General features: G+C 36.2%; 4 protein-coding genes across 4 annotated transcripts; 3 read left to right on the plus strand and 1 right to left on the minus strand.

Annotated features, from left to right (window-relative positions):
• Window positions 1–486: 486 nt before the first annotated feature.
• LOC127255608 (aminopeptidase M1) lies at window positions 487–7207 on the plus strand. The gene is made up of 19 exons (XM_051281233.1): window positions 487–904; window positions 1245–1390; window positions 1981–2083; window positions 2205–2391; window positions 2477–2570; window positions 2737–2890; window positions 3011–3115; window positions 3193–3309; window positions 3500–3613; window positions 4470–4652; window positions 4786–5068; window positions 5151–5272; window positions 5352–5449; window positions 5835–6012; window positions 6120–6234; window positions 6312–6379; window positions 6443–6517; window positions 6619–6696; window positions 6778–7207. Exons 1-19 carry the CDS (start codon window positions 509–511, stop codon window positions 6961–6963), a joined length of 2802 nt encoding a protein of 933 aa, XP_051137190.1. The 5' UTR covers window positions 487–508; the 3' UTR covers window positions 6964–7207.
• Window positions 7208–8532: 1325 nt separating this feature from the next.
• LOC127255948 (peptidyl-prolyl cis-trans isomerase CYP57) lies at window positions 8533–13767 on the minus strand. Its single transcript, XM_051281747.1, has 10 exons — window positions 13390–13767; window positions 12813–12991; window positions 12621–12722; window positions 12076–12173; window positions 11842–11980; window positions 11269–11488; window positions 10772–10808; window positions 9846–10038; window positions 9156–9293; window positions 8533–9060 (listed from the first exon to the last, which is right to left on the minus strand). The coding sequence occupies exons 1-10, from the start codon at window positions 13607–13609 to the stop codon at window positions 8920–8922; spliced, it is 1467 nt and encodes a 488-aa protein (XP_051137704.1). The 5' UTR covers window positions 13610–13767; the 3' UTR covers window positions 8533–8919.
• A 347-nt stretch (window positions 13768–14114) lies between these two features.
• LOC127255470 (U-box domain-containing protein 34-like) lies at window positions 14115–17102 on the plus strand. The gene is made up of 8 exons (XM_051281000.1): window positions 14115–14317; window positions 14402–14487; window positions 14810–14931; window positions 15161–15340; window positions 15425–15635; window positions 15710–15799; window positions 15889–16317; window positions 16404–17102. Exons 1-8 carry the CDS (start codon window positions 14182–14184, stop codon window positions 17100–17102), a joined length of 1953 nt encoding a protein of 650 aa, XP_051136957.1. The 5' UTR covers window positions 14115–14181.
• Window positions 17103–19476: 2374 nt separating this feature from the next.
• Window positions 19477–19836, plus strand: LOC127255471 (uncharacterized). The gene has a single exon (XM_051281002.1). The coding sequence runs from the start codon at window positions 19477–19479 to the stop codon at window positions 19834–19836; it is 360 nt and encodes a 119-aa protein (XP_051136959.1).
• Window positions 19837–20082: the final 246 nt, after the last annotated feature.

Below are 20082 nucleotides of genomic sequence, written 5' to 3' on the forward strand. Positions count from 1 at the left end.
CAAATTTGGAATTCATTATGTTAGAATTGCCCTAAATCAATCCTACACTAACTTTACTCAAAAATACGAATTAATACTCTAATTTTTTTTAAAATTTATTTGTTTCTAAAAACAAATATCTAAGTAAAATAAATATTTTTTATTTTTTATATTCAAAATATTAAAAATTAATTTTATATTTAAAATATCAAAATAATTTATTCCTATGGTATTAAATAATTATTTAAATTAATATTCTTTTAAATTAATGTTCTTTTATTCAAACCATTCAAACCTAATAATCCAGTTTGTTTCTTTTTGCCATAACTATTATTTTTTCTTATAAAACATCTTTATCATACATTATTGTAAGGTTTCTTAAAATCGCATTCCACATTTACTCCCCACTAAAAGCGCGAAACTAAAAAACGCGCTTTCTCCGAAAAATCGTGTTTCAGACGCGACTATGACTTACTAACGATTTATAATCACAAAAACGTGTACGTGTCAGTTGCTGTCACTTGACGAAATGAGCGGAAGTGAGAATAAGACGAAGAACCCTACGGAGAAAGTGAAATCCCTATTATACCCCGGGTTCCTCTGCGCCTTCTTCATCGTTTGTATCAGTATCGCTTATCAGACCCTCAGGTCGAGCGGTGGTGTGCGAACCAGAGCATCCTTCGAGAAGGCAACCATGGCGGATAACAAGCATTCGCATGATCAGTTCCAAGGGCAGCCGCGTCTCCCCAAGTTCGCAGTCCCTAAGCGCTACGATCTCAGACTGAAGCCCGATCTCGTCGCTTGTAAGTTCGCCGGCGTCGTCGGAATCTCCGTCGACGTCGTTGCGGACACAAGGTTCCTTGTCTTCAACGCCGCGGAACTCTCTTTAAATAATAAATCCGTCACCTTCGCGTCTGGGAGTAAGGTATCGATGAGCGTGTGTATCGTCCGGAGCTAAGTCGACTGGATTGTGTTTGCTTCTTTTTAATTTGGGAATTCCGAGTTGTTCTGGTCGGAGATTGATGCGTTTCCACACGATTTTGACGGATTGGGAATTCCAGTGTGTGTGAAATTAAGTTCGGCAGTGTGTTTGCCCTAGGAGTCAATTATCCTTTGACTTAAATCTTGCATAGGTTCTATGACGTCAATGAAGTCGATATTTTTAATGAATTTTGTTGTGTGTTGTTATCTAATTGGTTTCAAGGTTGATAGTCACACTACGAATTCGAAACATTGAGTTACTCTTCCTTACCTAATATTTTCAGGTGGTGGAACCTGTGACAGTAGAGTTATATGAGGCTGATGAGATAGCAGTTGTGGAGTTCAAAGATAGTTTGCCGATGGGAGTTGGGATTTTGAACATTGAATTTGATGGGGTTTTGAATGACCGAATGAAAGGGTTCTATCGAAGGTATTTTATCTTGCCCCAATGTAGCTGTGATTATGACATTATTGCTGTGTTGTCTGGTTATTTTATTTTGCTGTTCATATCATTATAACTTCTATGTATTCTTTTGGCAATTTTGTGCAACTTTTACTCTCCAGGTAGAAGCTTAACTTGCCTGGTTGGACCGTCATATGATTTTTTCACCTACCACAATGATCAGTATATATACTCCACTAAGAATAGGAATTGCCTTACAGCCTACCATACACCATTACAAACGTAAAAACACACTTACCATCAATTTCACATTTGAATGAAATTGCTTTTTTAAGTCATTTTCACTTGCCTAGAATCACTCATACTTATTATTTAAGGTTGTTTACAACAACTGGGTTTTCTGCATCCACTGATGAATATACATATATTCGAACAGTTCTTTCTGATGGATCATATTATTTTCCCTTAAAGTACCGTATTGGCATTTATTTAGGTTGTGGATATTGCAAGTACTCTATTTCTTGTTTTTGATCTACTACATCATCATGTTAATTGTTATCTTAATGTTCATATATTCATTAAGCTTAAACTGTTTGGAATTTTGGATGCTATATCAGCACATATGAATACAATGGCCAGAAGAAAAACATGGCTGTGACGCAGTTTGAGCCAGCTGATGCAAGGCGGTGCTTTCCCTGCTGGGATGAACCTGCCTTCAAGGTATTATTCCTACTTCCCAATAACTATACACTAACTTGTTTTGATGTTTGTTCTTGATTGTACATGATAGCCCATTTTTCATGTGAACTTTTAATCAGCTTATGTCATATTTACAATTCAGGCTACTTTCAAGATTACCTTAGAAGTACCTACAGAACTGGTAGCACTTTCCAACATGCCAGTCATTGAAGAAAAAATAAATGGTGATCTGAAGACTGTGAGCTATCAAGAATCACCTGTTATGTCTTCTTACTTGGTGGCAATTGTTGTTGGTCTGTTTGACTATGTTGAAGACCATACACCTGATGGTACTTGTGACATCTCATCCATTCGATGGTACCCTATCGATTAGTGCAAGTTTCTCTATTGATGGATTAGTATTATGATTCTCAGGAATCAAGGTGAGAGTATATTGTCAGGTTGGCAAGACTAGTCAAGGAAAGTTTTCACTGGATGTTGCTGTGAAAACACTCGGCCTTTACAAAAAGTATGTGTATCACCCATTACCTGTTTCATTACCTTTAAGTGGTGCAACAATAAGTTATCCTGTTTTTTTTGTTAGCCATCATGTTAGATTAAACCATTGTATACACTTCCAAGGTGTTGATGCAGATTTCTTCTTGACATGATTCTTGTTGATTAAAAACTATTAGGTACTTTGAGGTGCCATATCCTCTTCCTAAATTGGACATGATTGCAATTCCCGATTTTGCTGCTGGGGCTATGGAAAATTATGGTCTTGTTACATACCGAGAAACAGCATTACTTTATGATGATAAGTACTCAGCAGCTGCAAACAAGCAGAGGGTAAGTTTAATGCACCTGAAATAGATCAACACTGCTTAACGTCCACATTATGCATTTTGTATTTCTCAATGAAGCCCTTTTTGCAACAGCACTGTAATGAATTACTTATCTTTCACTTAGGTTGCTGTTGTTGTAGCTCATGAACTAGCACATCAGTGGTTTGGTAATCTTGTTACCATGGAATGGTGGACTCATTTGTGGCTTAATGAGGGATTTGCTACATGGGTAGGCTGTTCCAGTCAAGCAGTTGTGCTGATCCTAATCTATGTACCATTTATTAATATTTGGTTTCCGGTATTCAGGTAAGCTATTTAGCTGTTGATAGCTTGTTCCCAGATTGGCAAGTTTGGACCCAATTTCTTGATGAAAGTACTGAGGGACTCAGACTCGATGGGCTTGCAGAATCTCATCCCATTGAGGTATTTTGGCAATTTTAATTTGATGCATTCGTCCATGTGTTATGAAGATCTTGTGGAGATGTGATTTAGTTGTGGAATCATGATTGAGTTTTAACCATACAACTCTTTTATAGTTAGGAAAAAATTGGCTTTATGCAGGTCTTTTTACCATGTATCTTGTAACTCAAGTTTATCTGCTATCTCCTTTCAGGTGGACATCAATCATGCTGGTGAAATAGATGAAATTTTTGATGCAATCAGTTACAGAAAGGGTGCATCTGTTATTCGAATGCTACAAAGCTATCTTGGTGCTGAATGCTTTCAGGTGATTTAGTTTTGAACCCTTTCAATGCTACAAAGCTATCTTCACTACCATGTTGTTTATATGCTAATACCCCCTCTGTGTATTTTGTATGATCTGTTTGGTTTTGTTATGTAAATTAAAGGATATTAGTTTTATATATGATAGATAGTGTATAAGAGTGAATTGACTAAGATGTCCCTGAAAGTACAATAGATATATTGTAAACTAAAATGGTGGTATGTTGGTAATTTTGGAAAAATGTAAGGATATGTTATTATTTGTGTGGAGACCGTATTTTCTAAATAAAAAATTGGACATATTGATTGTAGGCAGCCCAAAATGGTAACATGCATGCATCAATTGTGGTTGGAGGGAGCTTTTTTATTCCTTCCTCATGTATATGTGAATCTTTAAAATCTGTAAGAATCAGTGTGTTTGGTTTTGCGTTTGGATTTTGAATAGTAAAATTCTGAATTGTGAGTCCGAGTGGCGGCATGTCATCTCCTAAAAGAAAGTAAGTAGATCTTATAATGAATTCAACTAATAGTTATTTGATGAGATATAAATAAGTGCTTATGTGATGTTTTGAATGAAAAATTGAATTTTAGTGTAATAGTATAAAAAATAAATATTAGGTGTTTGATTTGATATGTTGGAGGAAAATTTTTTATTAATAGTAAATAACCTAACAGAACCCACAGCCAAATGCAGCCATAAGTTTATGGTAAAGCGGTAATAGCTTTAGTTGTCCTAGAATTGTTAGAAATTGATATATGTCATAGTGTGGAATGTGGATGTTATTTAATTTTTGAATTACCTAAATAGCACACAACTATTGGTTAAATATTTAATATGAATTACTTGTGACTTCTCGCAGAGGGCTCTTGCTACCTACATCAAACGATATGCTTGGTCAAATGCAAAGACACAAGATTTGTGGTCAGTTCTTGAAGAAGAATCTGGTGAACCTGTGAATGAGCTAATGAAATCTTGGACAAAACAGAAAGGTTATCCCGTTGTCACTGTGAAAGCCAAAGACCAAACGTTGGAGTTTGAGCAGGTTTATTAAATAACTGGCTTTAATTTATTGTTCTTTTTTGGGGTGGATTTAACTCCTGACTGCATGGTAACATCTTCTCACCTTTGGTGTTTTCTGGAAAATTGATTGCTTCTTCCTTGTCATTTATTGATAGGCGCAATTTTTGTTGAGTGGTTCAAGTGGTGATGGGCAGTGGGTTGTTCCTGTCACTCTATGTTGTGGCTCTTATGATACTCGTAAAAGTTTCTTGCTGCAATCAAAAAGTGAGGCACATGATGTTAAGGAGGTATTAGGTTCTGTGACATCATCTGGCCGCCCTTGGATCAAAGTTAATGTGGACCAGACAGGTTTTTTCCGAGTTAAGTATGATGAGGACTTATCAGCTAGACTTCGGGATGCAATAGAGAGCAAAAGCATGTCAACCAATGACAAATATGGTATAGTATAAATATCATCCTTTCTTCAATCTAATTTTAATTGTCTTGGAATATTAATTTCAGTTTATTTTTCTCTGATTAGGAATATTGGATGACTACTATTCATTGTCCATGGCATGCCAGCAACCCTTGAGCACTTTGCTTGCTTTGATGGGTTCTTTTAGAGAGGAGATCGACTATACAGTCTTATCTAATTTGATAGGCGTAAGGTTTTTAATAGAGTCCTTAATTGTTTTTCATCCTTGATCGTTCTCTTTAACATTAATTTGGTTGGTTCCCACAGATAGCTTCTAAAGTGGCTAGAATTGTGGCTGATGCTGCACCTGAATTGCTTGGTGACCTCAAACTGTTCTTCATTAACCTTTTCCAGAATTCTGCTGGGTTTGTACCTTATTTTCTAATTTGTTTCAACATAAATTATAGTATTAACTAACCTATGTCTTTGCATTTCGTCTGTCTCCTTTCATCCATGCCACACATAGATTTGAGCACTTACCGTTTAATCCTTCAATTATCCTTTCAGAAGTTTGTGTACTCATATGATAAATTTGATTTAAGAGGATATCAATCTGGAAACAGCCATCAAAATTCTAGCTCACACATAGTTTTGTGCCCTGCAAATTGTGAGCCGATTGTTTATTCAAAGCAATAAAGCCGCTCTGCACAAACTAAGCTATTTCCTAATGCCTTACTAGTGTTTCTGACTGATAGTTTGTTATTTAACTTAATGAATGTAAAATATGTATGCTGTTCATTTCTTTAACAGGAGACTTGGGTGGGACCCGAAACAAGGGGAGAGCCATCTTGATGCCATGTTAAGAGGGGAGCTCTTGACAGCATTGGCTTCTTTCGGAGATGAAGAAACACTAAATGAAGCGGACAGGCGATTCCGCATATTTTTGGATGATAAGAACACATCTGTTCTCCCTCCTGATTTGCGAAGGGTCACAAAGACACATCCTATTAACTTTAATCAAGATTGGATAAATTTTTGCTGTTTTGCTTACTTTGTGTTTTTTTTTCTTCTCTCTCTCTCTCTTCCATTTTTCAGGCAGTTTATGTTGCTGTTGTTCTGAATGCAAATAAATCAAATAGATTTGGGTATGATTCACTTCTGAAACTATACAGAGAAACTGATCTCAGCCAGGAGAAAACACGAATTTTAGGTACAGTTACCATCATCCCAACCATTTATACTTTGGCTTATGTTTCAAGTACTAACAAAGTGTCATATCTTGCTCAGCTTCTCTGCCTTCTTGTCGGGATCCTGAAATCATTGACGAGTTTTTGAATTTCCTGTTATCTTCTGAGGTAATGTCAATCTTCTTTAGTTTGTAAATGGTTTATTTTCTAAACATATTCTTCATGAAGTAGGTTAGAAGCCAGGATGCTGTCTATGGACTCTCTGTTAGTCGTGAAGCTCGGGAGACGGCATGGAATTGGCTGAAAGTAAGTTACAAATCCAAGGAATAAAATTACTATACACAAAATTAAGTTATGAACCTTTTTCTACCATTATGAACCTTTTGAATGGATGATTTTTTTTACAGCACAATTGGGATGTGATCTGTAAAACTTACGGAGCTGGATTCCTAATCACCCGCTATGTCAGTGCTGTCGTGTCCCCGGTTGGTGCTCTTATCAAACATACTTTTTAAGATTTATCTACATAAAATGATTGTGGTAATAATATTTTTGGTTCCCGTCAGTTCACCTCATACGAAAAGGCAGCAGAAATAGAACAATTCTTTGAGAGCCGAAAGAAGCCTTATATGGCAAGGACCTTAAGGCAAAGCATCGAAAGGGTTCACATCAATGCCGCATGGGTGAAAAGTATTCAGAACGAGAAGAATCTTCCGGACGCTGTCAAGGAGCTCGCGCACAGGAAGTATTAGACGATATCCATTCAATGATTCGCTCGCTAACAGCACAGGTTTGCGGCTCTTGAAGACAATTTGTTTCGGGTTTTTTATAGAGAGCGTGAATTATGATTGGGGACTTGGTTCTTACTTTCTCGTGGTACTTTCTTTTTGTTATTTATAATTTTTTATGTTGGATTTTTGTCTTTATATGTTATTTATGTAATAAGGCCCCATCCATACTTTTGTTCTTACCTTAATTTGTTCATGTTCATGGCCATTACATTTTTTTTTTTTTTTTTTTTGGGGGGGTATGAAAAGGAAATGTAGAGTTAATTATGGGGGGCTTGGTACTGGGAATTGGTAGTAGAGAAAGAGAAAGAGAAAGTGTTTATTTGTTTGAGTTAGATAAATTGAATTTGAAAAATAAATTTTTTTATTTTTTTATTTTTATTTCTCTCACACATCCATGCAGGGAAAATAGAGAGAAATAATGGTGCATTATATATATATATATATGTTTTTACTGTTTATTTTTTATAATTTTTAAAAATTATATTATTTTCTCCGTCCCGTTGGAAGGGCGGTGTTTGTTTTTTTGCACGTAGATTTTTTAATATTAGTATTATATTGGATTGTAGTAAAAAAGACAAAAATACTCCTGTTAGTACGGTAAAGAGTATTTATTAAGGGTGTGTTTGTTTGAGAGTTTGGATTTTGAGTTAGGATTTGAATATGAAAAATTTTGAATTTAAATAGTTGTATGATGTGATATATTGATGTGATGTTTTGAATATAAAATTGATTTTTAGTATAATATAAAATATGAAAAATAGGTGTTTGATTTGATGTTTTTGGGGAGAAAAAATAGAATGAATAATGTATATTAAATCCAATCCTTCAAACAAACACACCCTAAGTTAACAGGCAGTACAATTATTAAAAATGAAAAAAGGTATTTTAATTTTATAAATATTACATTTAATTTATTATTTAAATATTTAATTTTTTTAATTTTTTTAAAAAATTGTACTAAAATATGATCTTATAAAACATAAAATATCATATATAATTTATAATTTTTTTAAAGTTATTAGAAATATTTTTTCATAATTTTTATTAGTTAAAAAAAAATATTCCAATTAATTATTTATTCTTGTTCGATTTATCTATATTTTTTGAAAAAATGTTCATTTGTTTGAACAATTCTTGAATAAAGAAACAGATATAATTGTAATATTTTGAATAAAATTAAAGGTAAATTGTATAATATTATTTTAAATATATAAAATATTGTACATATTTTTTTTATTGCATAAGATTTTTAATGTTATATTAAAATAAATATGTTAAGCAAATAATTTGAAAAAAAAAATCTTAATTATCATTTTTTGAATAAAATATATTTAAAAAAAAATTGATAAAATTTTTATTTTACAGTCACTAAAAATTTAATTACAATTCGTTTCATTTTAAACTGGACATGTTCTTGCACATCCAATGACTAATGAAAAAACCATTGTTTGGACAAATGCTCCCTCTACGAAGTCTTACCACAAAGTCTCAGACTCTTCTTTTGAATTTTACTTTGAAAAAAAAAAAAAAAAAAAAGTTCGAAATAAAATTAAATTGCCAAAGAACATATTCTTATCTTACCCGCTGCAAGAACATCAACACAAGTGCTTTACACAACAACGAAATCCATCACAAGAGCAATCAAATGGCATCCATCTTGTACACAATTTAAACTTACATTGCTCCCTCGGATAACCTCGATCGCACAATATGTATCGACAAATGACACAGCAAAGAAGGAGACACTATAATAGATCTCACCAAGATTAGTCGAAATAACCATTCTTTGTCGACGTACCTGCAATCCGGGAAGAGTAGTTCCATCTTCGATACAGACTTTTGCTGCTGCAGCTGTCGCAGTGTAGAGTCAGCCCGTCAAAAGTGACTGTGTCTTTCATTACCAAACTCTTCATTTCTTTAAGTAAGCGACTTCCCGGCCCATTCTCGCTGCCTTCGCTTTTCCTTCGCCTGCATTTTATTGAATTTATCTTTCCCTTTCTCCAGGAGGGGATCGTGGACGACGTAATCATTTGGGTCCTCACTCCGGGACATATTATTCTGTAGTGGAACAATTGATCAGTTATCATAGCAAATCTTCCATACGAAAGCAGAAACCATAGATTTTGAAACTAACTGCAATCGAAAGAAATAACCTTGCCAGGCTCGGGAGCAAACTTTAGCTGAACCGTCATCCAATCTGATGAATCAGCATCGTTCTTGGCACTTTCACTGCTAGTTGCGCCAGACTTTGTGGAGAAAGTTGATTTGAACCTCTCGAGTTTTGCGAGGATCTAGAACAAACATGAATACATTAGTAAATAACCAATCTATAGACACAAAGAATCTAAATAGCTTCTGCTCTCTTTTCTTGCATCACTACGACAAATTTATCTCAGAGAACCATTAGTTCTTACATCCAGTTCTCCGAGGGCAGGCAGCATGAAAACTCTCGATAATAACTTCTTTTCCTATCCATGCCACTCGTATTAATTCAAATGGGTAGCATATTAAAGGAAATTAAGGTTCAGGTCTCGGTTGCCCCACCCTTTATTTTAGTTGTGTATAATTATTCCAGAAACGCTAGTCAAATATTGGTTGCTCTAGCTATAGGTAGTGACATCTAGCACATTTATGACATTGCAGGCTGGTAAGTAAAGCAGTTCATAAGAAAAATAACTATATTCCATACACAGTCACAAACAGCATGAACTCCTGAATAGAATGTGCAGACGTATCTATCAGTAGATTATCCAACTTTGCTCCAGCATATAGAAGATAAAAGAAATTTTGAAAGGTATTCAACAAACATTTATAAAATAAAATAAATAAGAGTACAAGTATACCTCGTCTTCATGCCCCTGGCGCCTATGTTTCTTTTGTTTCCGCAGCTGTCGTTCTCGTTCTGCTTCATTTAGCAACTGTAAATCGGAGTCTGCATTAGCCATGCGTTCAGCTCGGGCTTCGGAGCCTATACCCTTTTTCTTCAGAAATAATTTGTCTACTTTTGGCTTTTCGTCATCGCTGGCAACTTTAGATCTGGAAAGCAACAAAAGCACAACATAAAATAGAAGCTCATAACATGCGGCCTAGCAATCTTAGGGATGGAGGAAGAAAAGAAGTGTCTAGCCACCATTAGTTATTTGCACGAACAATGACACTGAGATTCAAGTTTACGAGAGACAATATCGCAGATAAATCCATGGCCATGGTAATGCTATGGTGACACAACTCATTTGCACAAGATAATTAACATTCAAGAACCTCCTAGCGAAATATTGAGTTGCACAAAGATTAACCAAATCATAGGATATAATACAACAGTTCAGACCATCAATTTCGGATTGAATTTAAAACAGGTACATAAAACTGTAAATATTACATTGATGAAAATGATTGCAAAAAAGATATTATCTATCGAGTGTGTTCTGTTTACAAAACTGATTTGGTCTTTTCTTTCTCATATCCTGACTTTCAAATCGAGTACGCTTTGAAAGAAAATATAGGAAGAACTGCATGAAGGAAAAAACCTAAGACTCAAGTTTAAGTTACTATCAGTGATATCCAAAGATAGAGCAATGCCAACTTTGCAATTTTCATCAGCATTAGCACCGTAACATAGGTAAAATTTCGAGAATGGCCCAGCTACTATTACCTAGTTACATTTACGGATCTATAATACAGCAGCACTGACTTTGGAACTCGATCAGAGAAAAAATATACATTGTTAACAACAAAAGTAAAAATCAATGTCCACACAAAGTCATCATACCTGGGTGGAGAAGCTGCGGGATTCCTTGATCCTGAACCTGCGCCAATGTAATTGATGAGTACAGATAATTAGAGATGAATCTACAGCTGCTTAGAAAAATATTGAGACTTAAAACTGAACATTGAACAAATACTTCTAAAGCAAATGACAGTTCCACTTTTCCTTAATATCTATCTATGTATACATTTATATATTTGACAAGTTTTGACATGAAAAATCAGAAAATTAAATAGGCACTGAGGAAACAACACCAACATAATTAGAAATAACTATGCCATGCATAATCAGACGCAAGCCAATCGAGAAATCATGAAAATATTGACAGATCAGATAGAACAGTATACTGTTCCTGCAGGGTACAATGACTGGTTTGGCTTATCATTTTAGTCCACAATAACTGCTGACACAGGAATTTGCTCTAAAAGCCATTTTGTTCGCAGAAATTCTGTCACTGCACAAGCAAGCCTAAACTAGTGAATTCAAAATAATTAACTAACCCTTGCTTGACTCTTTCTTAGCAGGCAAGTCTCCAAGATCCTTCCTTCTTCTTAGTATTTGTTGGCGCATTCGAGCATCAAACCCAGCCTCATCTTCGTCGCTATCATCAAAAGCTTCAGCATCCTCAGATGCCAATTCCTTTCTTTGCTCTTTCTTTGAACTTAGAGCTTCTCTTACAATCAAATGTGAATCATTTGGTTTTTGCTTTTCCTCAGAATTCTGCAATCAAAAGTTACATCAAATATGAATTAGTGAAATTTAGTAAATTCCAAACAATTTTCCCATATATATAGTATGATTGATGCATATTAATAGATACTGAAAGAAAATAAAATTCCAATATGAATCCAACAAGAGAATAGTAAAACAAATTCATAAGGATCGGTAAAAGTTCTGTAATCTAAGCATAGTTGTTCAAATAAAGTTGCACATCAATTATGCAATCTAAGGTTTAACACCACATTATTCTGCCCTTCAATTAATTGTATTCTTTTACAACATACACCGAATGTGAGGAAGAACACCGATAGAGAAATAAAAATAACAATTTACCAACACTATTATATCATTACCAAATCATTTTCAGTGTTCTCCTTCAGGAGGCGAGGATCATTTAAAACATCATGACTGCTTTTTATCTTAGCATTAACAGCTGCAAGTTCAATCTCCTCTTCCTCAGCTTCTTCCCCAAATGATAGTAAGTTCAACTTTCTATGCACCAAAATCACAAGAAACAGTTGTATTCCTGTTTATTTATTAGAAAATATGTAACAGTACATATAAAGGAGCACAGATACGGAACCTACTTGGTGACCTTCTGCTTTGTTTCTTTCTTTTCTGATGATGGCAAAGCTTGCACACGGATTTTCCTTGGCACGATGTCATCAAATGGATTCCATAACACCTGAACAGCGTATATGAAAAATAAAAAAAACATGCAAACACAGTCCAAGGTACAGTTAGAAAACGAAGAACAAAAGAAGCAATCAACGAGGATCTATCAGCATTAACTGAACCATTGACACAGCAATATGAATTCTATTTTGTCAATCTCATCTGATCTAAAAACAGCCAACTAACAGTAGGACAGGTACAGGAACTGCTAATAATACAGAAACAAAAAGACAAATTGAATCAACACTTCGAAAGATGCATGAATGAAAAATAAAAATAAAAAGCAAGAAATATAATTGTCATGTGAAAAAAGTGTGTAAAATCCGCAATGGCTTGGCCCCATGAACAACGCTGAAAATATTATTTTAACAGATAAATGAGCTAAAAAAAATACAATGGGAGATCAAACCCCATAACACTCACAGTTAAGAAACTCTTTAAAAAAGCATCCTATTACCTCAACTGAAACAATTTTCGGAAGTGGGTCCACAGGCCTGTCATTTTGATCGGTCTCTACTTCACCCAAATGTAATAGATTGTATATTGAATCTCCAGTTACCTGTAAAAATAAATTACACATATTCTCAATTCCAAGATGTCAAGCGCAATAAAATCTTCATACATACCCAACACATTAAGCAATGATTACTTTTCCAAATATAGTATGCTTCTTATCCAGCCAATCACATCGATCGAGGGTAATAAAGAACTGGCTGCCATTCGAATTAGGGCCAGAAGCACCAGCACATGCAACCAAACCCCTGTGCTTAAATCTGAGGCGAGAATGAAATTCATCAGGGAAAACACCACCATATATACTCTCACCGCCTGGAAATAGAAGACAAATCAACTTTTCATAGAAAAAGTGAGGTAAAAAAATCAACACATTTATTAAAGACGACAGTTTGCTCGAAACAATGAAATCTTTTTTGCATTATCATCACTCACCATGTAGTTCCAACAACGAATTATGATATAAAGTAATAAATTATATATATATATATGTATGTATGTATTTCAAACTATTAACAATAAACTCAGTAAAGAACTAAACAACAGAAACCCATAAATTTTTCAGATTGGGGTAACAGATAGAACCACACAAATGAGTCGCAAATTCACTGATAAGACCTTCGCAAATGCCTTAACATACACAATAAACCTATCCTATAGGTTACAATGCTAATTTGGGACTTAAAAGTCGATGCAGCCAATAGAATATGTACCTTCTCCGGTGCCAGTAGGATCCCCGCCTTGAACGAGAAAGGATTTTATAACACGGTGGAAAACCGTGTCATCGTAGTAGCCCTCAAGGCACAGCTGCACAAAGTTCCGAACAGCCTTGGGCGCCTCCTTCGGCCAAAGCTCGATATCCAACGGCCCGTACGTCGTCGTCAATATCACTTTCCCTTTCGTCGGCGGTTCCAACACATACACCGTCGACATTCTCAATCACTCATCAATTGAATTCTCACGGCAGAAAAGACCTCGCCAATTCCAGCAGTACTCAACCTCCCAGTGAATTCCGAATTGAACGACGCAACCCTACTATAGATCGAAATTAGGGTTTTAACTACAAGAAAATCTTCAAATTGAAACTTTTCTGTTCAAAACGACGTCGGAAACACATTGCCCGTTTTCATATTAACTTATTACATTCTACCCCCCAATCTCTTCTCTTTTTATATTTGTAATCCCCTTTTTTTTTTAATTTTTTTGCCATATATTTTCATTGACTTCGTGAATTCAGACATCACTCAAAATCTGTGGATTTACGACAATGGAGGAAAGATAAAAATAGTATCTTTCCTATAGTAACTTCATTTTCTTTTTTCTTTTTCTTTTTCTCTTTTATTGACGAGAAAATAAGAAAAAAAATAAAAATAAAAAAGTGGTGGTCGTCACGTTGGCAATGACGGTGGCGACGCCGCGGTTGCTCCTGTGGTATTGACGTCATTGCGCCGCTACCTTTTATATTAGAGCCATTGTCCGGAAACGTATATCGAGATCGGATCAAAATGTTATCCGACGAAAAGGATCACATATACGTTTGCGTCGACAAGGACAAGCATAGCACGATCGCCGTCCGATGGGCCATTGATCAACTTGTCACCTACGGCCAAACTCTTGTCTTGATCCATGTTCGGATAAAACGTAGGTACCCAATGCCCGTAATAAATTTTTGGATAACCGTGTAACAATTCGACAGATACGTGATTCTCCGTAATTTTATTGTAGATGGCGTGAGCTTGGGGGAGGTCAATTGTGGGCTAGCCGAGGAGCCTATCTTCGCTCCTTTCCGCGCATATTGTGCGCGTAAAAGCGTAAGTAAGATCGTATAATTATCAAACACCTTGCGATGTGTAAATTAAATTACGAATAAAATGATTTGTTCTATACGTACAACTGTTTAATATGTCTTGAATCTAATTTACTACTTCGATGAGTTTTTACGGTGCTGACCATGTCCGGTGTATTCTCTTTGTTTATCTTAATAGACTTAGAGATATGAAATCTTTATTTTTCGTTTCTATCCGTGGACGTAATCAACACGTTGTTGATAAACCATGTAACTCTGGTATTCTTTACGTTTTCTGTTTGTTATTCGATCGTTAACCTTAATCCGTCGCAACAACAACCTTGTAGATCAACGTACGAGAAGTTGTCCTAGAAGGGGGAGATGTTCATAACACACTTTTGGAGTACATCAACAAACACCACATTACAAGTATAGTCCTCGGCTCATCGTCGAGGAACGCCCTCGCGAGGTACAATGCTAAATCGAACACTCGAAACTAATTAGGTTACTTAAAAATATATGTTTTCTATCAGTTTTTAATATGTTGACCGATTCAAATCAGCACTCTAATTAGGTTACTTAAAAATATATGTTTTCTATCAGTTTTTAATACGTTGATCGATTCAAATCAGCACTATACTATAGGATACTTTCAGAATTGTGTATTTTATATGTCATACATATGTTTCGATGCGTAGGAGGTTTTGGAGTCAAGATATTGCGACTCTAGTGAACAAGGCTGCGCCGGATTTCTGCTCCGTCTACATAATTTCGAAAGGCAAGGCGCAGTCAATCCGTCCAAGACATGCATCGAGTTCGAGCCCGCCTCAATTGCCGCATCCAAAGCTGAATCGATTGGAAACGGACACCGGCAGCAGGTAATTCGTCTGTTCGATAACTCGTCCCGCGTCTTTCGCTTAACCAAATTATTTCATATACGCGTCGTCGAAATCTATGAACAGGGGACACCTAATGAACAGCGAGAAAAGATCGATGGATCATCACGCAGAGATGCTAAGGCCGACTAGTAGAGGGAGCAGCGCCCGAAATCTGTCGAACCTAAATCAGCTCGACATCGATTTTCTAGAGCTCGACAACGAATCGAGCGACATAACGAGAGTCGAGATTCCAAGCCCCGCCAGAATGGGAACCGGCGCCGATGCGGAGGACAACGTAAGACTTTCGAACCGTTACGGATACGAAAATTTTATCGCGTGATTCACCGTTGTTTCGAAAACTAATGACAGGGAGAAGTTCAGAGATTGAAGCTGGAAGTAAAGCAAACCATGAACATGTACAAAACTGCCTGCAAGCAAGCAGTCTCAGCTCAACACCGGGTACGAAAATTCGACGAAAAACGCTTTCGATCCAACGCTCGAAACTTTTTTCGACAAAAAATTGAAAAACATTTCCCTATGTTCTTCAGGTGGATGAGCTTCAACAAATAAAAGTCGACGAAAAGAACAGAATCGAGCAGGCGCGACTCGCCGAGGAGGCGGCGCTCGCACTTGTCGAAATGGAGAAAGCGAAATGCCGAGCAGCCATTGAAGCAGCGGAGAAAGCGCAGAGAATAGCGGAGAAGGAAGCGCAACGACGAAAATACGCAGAGCAGAGAGCGGAAAGAGAAGCCGAAGCCAAGAACCGAGCTTTAGACGTTTTGTCGCAGAGCGACGTCCGCTACCGAAAGTATTCGATCGAGGAAATAAAATCCGCAACCAACGAGTTTTCAAGCTCGATGAAAATTGGCGAAGGCGGCTACGGTCCCGTCTACAAAGGCAAACTCGACCATACTCCCGTCGCCATCAAAGTCCTCCGGCCCGACGCCGTGCAAGGTCGAAAACAGTTCCAACAAGAGGTACATAAGAAATCTACCTAGCTACAATTCTCGTTCTTTCTCGTCGTCGTCGTAAAATTTTAATCGATCTTTTCGACAACGCGTAGGTTGAAATCCTGAGCTGCATACGGCATCCGAACATGGTACTCTTATTAGGCGCATGCCCGGAATACGGCTGCCTCGTCTACGAGTTCATGGACAGCGGGAGCCTCGAGGATCGACTCTTTCGAAAAGGCAACACTCCGCCGATACCGTGGGGGATTCGATTCAAAATCGCGGCGGACATCGCGACGTCGCTTTTGTTCCTCCACCAAGCGAAGCCCGAGCCGCTCGTCCACCGCGACCTCAAGCCGGCGAACATTTTACTAGACCACAACTTCACGTGCAAGATCAGCGACGTCGGGCTGGCGCGGCTGGTGCCGCCGTCGGTGGCGGATTCGGTGACGCAATACCACATGACGTCCGCGGCCGGCACGTTTTGCTACATCGATCCCGAGTATCAGCAGACAGGGAAGCTGGGGACGAAATCGGACATTTACTCGCTCGGGGTGATGCTGCTGCAGATCATCACGGCGAAGCCGCCGATGGGGCTTACGCATTACGTCGAGAGGGCGATTCAGAAGGGGACGTTCGCCGATCTCCTCGACGCGGCCGTGCCGGATTGGCCGGTCGAGGAGACGCTTGGCTACGCCAAATTGGCGCTCAAATGTGTCGAGTTGAGGAAGAAGGATCGACCGGATCTTGGGAGTGAGATCTTGCCTGAGCTTGAGAGACTGAAAGAATTTGGAATGAAGCAACATGTATAGAGAATTATGTTCTTATATTTTACATTACATTACATCTTCTTCTAGAATTGAATTTGGTCTCACTTATTGTTACATGTAATGTGTAATTTTATTTTTGGTTTGTTTTTTCTTGTTATCTTCTTGTCGATTTCATGCTATTGTTTGTTGTTGTCTACCACAAAATGCAAGTATTTTTTTAAGTGGGAATGCGCGGCCGCTATCCAAAATTGCCCACGGAGTAAACTAACCTAATATCCTGTTGTTGTCTACCACAAACTGCGACTACTTTTTTTTTTTTCTTTTTTTTTTTATGACCTGAGAACAGACAACTATTACCTGAAATTGTGCACTGAGTAAAAACTCCGGCTGAACCTAATACTTTACAAATTAGACCAACAGACAAGTCACACTAGGTGAACCACAGTCATACGGCAGGTGACCTGGAGGCATCGAAAATTGCAAGTATTTATTTTTTTTTTTTTATGATGTGGGAACCCACAGTCGCTACCCGAAAATGCGCAGGATAAACGTCTGGCCGAACCTAATACCATGCAAACTAAATTCGACAAATAAGTCACACTAGACGAACCATATGTGACAAATAAACTGGAGACGTCGAGGATTTGAACCAATGAACTGACGATTGTAAGTCCACTGACGGTTTTATGAATTTGTGGCATTATTCATCATAGTGGGGCATGTAACAAATACCTCAAATATAAATAACATCACATGTATAAATAGACAATAAAAGACAATATATAGACAATAAAAGACAATATATAAACTAACAATGATATAAAATCAATTTGATAGTAACTTTATTTACACAATACCTTTTAATTGATCTACTAGATTATTCGCAGTAGTATATTATTTGTTTCTCCTTAGTGCATCTCCAACCACACGTCAATTTTGACGTTTCAACTGCATTTATGCCGCCGCCGGTCTCCAATCCAGAGCCAATTACAGCACCATTTTTTGTATTGCACTATAGCAAACGCCATTTATGGTGTGTTTGTTTTATTTTATTTTTTAATTTTTAAAATTATAAAATTTGACTTTTAAATTATATTTTTATTTTTTTAATTTTTTTAAAAAATTATTTAAGATTATAAAAATAAAAAGTTGTTTAAAATAATATAAAAAAATTGAATATTTGAAGAATAATAAGGAAAAATGGAGTTATGGTTGGAGTAAAACTACCGTAGCAACATATTTGGAGATAAAATTGGATAAATAAAGTTTAGATGGGTTGAAAATCACCTTACTCAGTTGCATCATGCAAATATCCATCGTGCTATTCCTTGATTATTACCAAAAACCTCATTCAACATATTAATATGTAGATGATACGATAATATTCTCACTACTTAATTATTTATTCAATATATATATTTACTTAAATGCATATTTAGCATATGTCATAAAAAAAAAAAATAGATTATTTGAAGAATTTTGTGGGATTTTTACTACTTTCACATAATTTTTTCTCTAAAAATATCAAATCAAGACACTTATTTTTTATTTGTTATATTATACTAAAAATTAATTTTACATTCAAAATATCACATCAATTTTTATTTATATCAAGTCATACAACTATTTAAATTCAAAATTTTTACTATTTATATATATTTCTATTTTACTATAAAATATAACAAATAACAACAAATACACATCACATTAAAACATAAAAACATTTGAGCTTACTTTTTTAACGATGGAAAGGCTTAGTATTACCCTTTTTAAATTCTATTTTTTAAAATTTTGACATTAATCAATAATATTAATTTTTTTGAAAGAAAATCACACTAAATATCTATTGTATCAAACAAAACATATTATTATTATTATTTAGAAAATAAAAAATCAAAAGTATCTATCTAGACAAAATCTAACAAGTTTTGGATAAATCTGAAATAAAAACATGCTTATATTTATATTTATAATGTGTGTATGTTAAAATTAATTATTGCATATGAGGTTTTGACATTTTTGTTTTTTTACTTTTGTGTAAAAAGTAATTTTATGTATAATAATATACTTGTAATTTATGTAAAAATTAAAAATATTTTAATACCGATATATGATTACTTTTACTAAAATTATAAAATAGATACTACGAAATGGGACAAACGAAATAAAAAAAATTGATACTTTTAGTTATAACAAAAAAAATATATATTTATTTTTAAAAAAATAACATTTGAATAAACAAATAAGAGACGTAAGAAATCGTGCATTATTTCTCTGGTAGGCAAGTTATTGACACTACATTAGGCAACCCAACTATACCAATTTGAGTTTGTGCAACTAACATCACCCACCTGTCACCCTAAAGCCTCCCTCACAAGCTCAACGACCTCCACCGCAAAACCCTAACCTCCATTCCATGGACCAATGCAGATCCAAATCATACGGCGGCGGCGGGGGGAAGATGCAGATACAGATAGAGCCTTACTATGGACCTACCGGCGACTTCTGCAGGTCTTACAGCAGCGTTTCCTCCACCAACTACTACTACTACGAGGAGGCGGCGCCGCCGAAGCTTAGGAAGGGGAGGAGGCAATTGAGGGGCGGCGACACGGGCGTGTTGGGGTGGAGGAGCGTGAATGATCCAGAGTTCCAGAGGAAGAGAAGAGTGGCGAGCTACAAAGCCTACTCCGTCCAAGGGAAACTCAAGGGCTCCTTCCGCCGGAGTTTCCGCTGGCTTAAGGATCGCTACACGCAAGTCGTTTATGGATGCTGGTGATTCCCACGCGCCGCCCTGCCTGCCTGTCTGTCATATGCATATATATATATATATATATATTCTCCTTCCATCTCGTTTGAAATGTTGTTATTTTTCATTTTCGTCCGTCTCAAAACAAAGTTACTATTTCCTAATTTAATAATTGTATTCAAATTTACATTATATTACACAAATGTCGTTACTTTTATATTACACAATACTAATATGAGTATTTTCGTCTTTTTTACTACAACCAATTATAATACT

This window comes from Andrographis paniculata, unplaced genomic scaffold (genome assembly GCF_009805555.1).
Source record: "Andrographis paniculata isolate CXL003 unplaced genomic scaffold, ASM980555v1 Contig54END, whole genome shotgun sequence".
Lineage (NCBI taxonomy): Eukaryota > Viridiplantae > Streptophyta > Magnoliopsida > Lamiales > Acanthaceae > Andrographis > Andrographis paniculata.

Bases quoted from the DNA above. Each gene is read 5' to 3' on its own strand.
- LOC127255608 (XM_051281233.1), top strand. From the start codon at position 509: ATGAGCGGAAGTGAGAATAAGACGAAGAACCCTACGGAGAAAGTGAAA. The intron at 3,116-3,192 runs GTAGGCTGTTCC...TCCGGTATTCAG, and splicing joins ATGAGGGATTTGCTACATGG to GTAAGCTATTTAGCTGTTGA. The intron at 6,697-6,777 runs GTTGGTGCTCTT...GGTTCCCGTCAG, and splicing joins TCAGTGCTGTCGTGTCCCCG to TTCACCTCATACGAAAAGGC.
- LOC127255948 (XM_051281747.1), bottom strand. From the start codon at position 13,609: ATGTCGACGGTGTATGTGTTGGAACCGCCGACGAAAGGGAAAGTGATA. The intron at 12,992-13,389 runs GTACATATTCTA...TTCTATTTCCAG, and splicing joins TCCTACTGGCACCGGAGAAG to GCGGTGAGAGTATATATGGT. The intron at 12,174-12,620 runs GTAATAGGATGC...TACGCTGTTCAG, and splicing joins CGAAAATTGTTTCAGTTGAG to GTGTTATGGAATCCATTTGA.
- LOC127255470 (XM_051281000.1), top strand. From the start codon at position 14,182: ATGTTATCCGACGAAAAGGATCACATATACGTTTGCGTCGACAAGGAC. The intron at 14,932-15,160 runs GTACAATGCTAA...TTCGATGCGTAG, and splicing joins TCGAGGAACGCCCTCGCGAG to GAGGTTTTGGAGTCAAGATA. The intron at 15,636-15,709 runs GTAAGACTTTCG...AACTAATGACAG, and splicing joins GCGCCGATGCGGAGGACAAC to GGAGAAGTTCAGAGATTGAA.
- LOC127255471 (XM_051281002.1), top strand. From the start codon at position 19,477: ATGGACCAATGCAGATCCAAATCATACGGCGGCGGCGGGGGGAAGATG.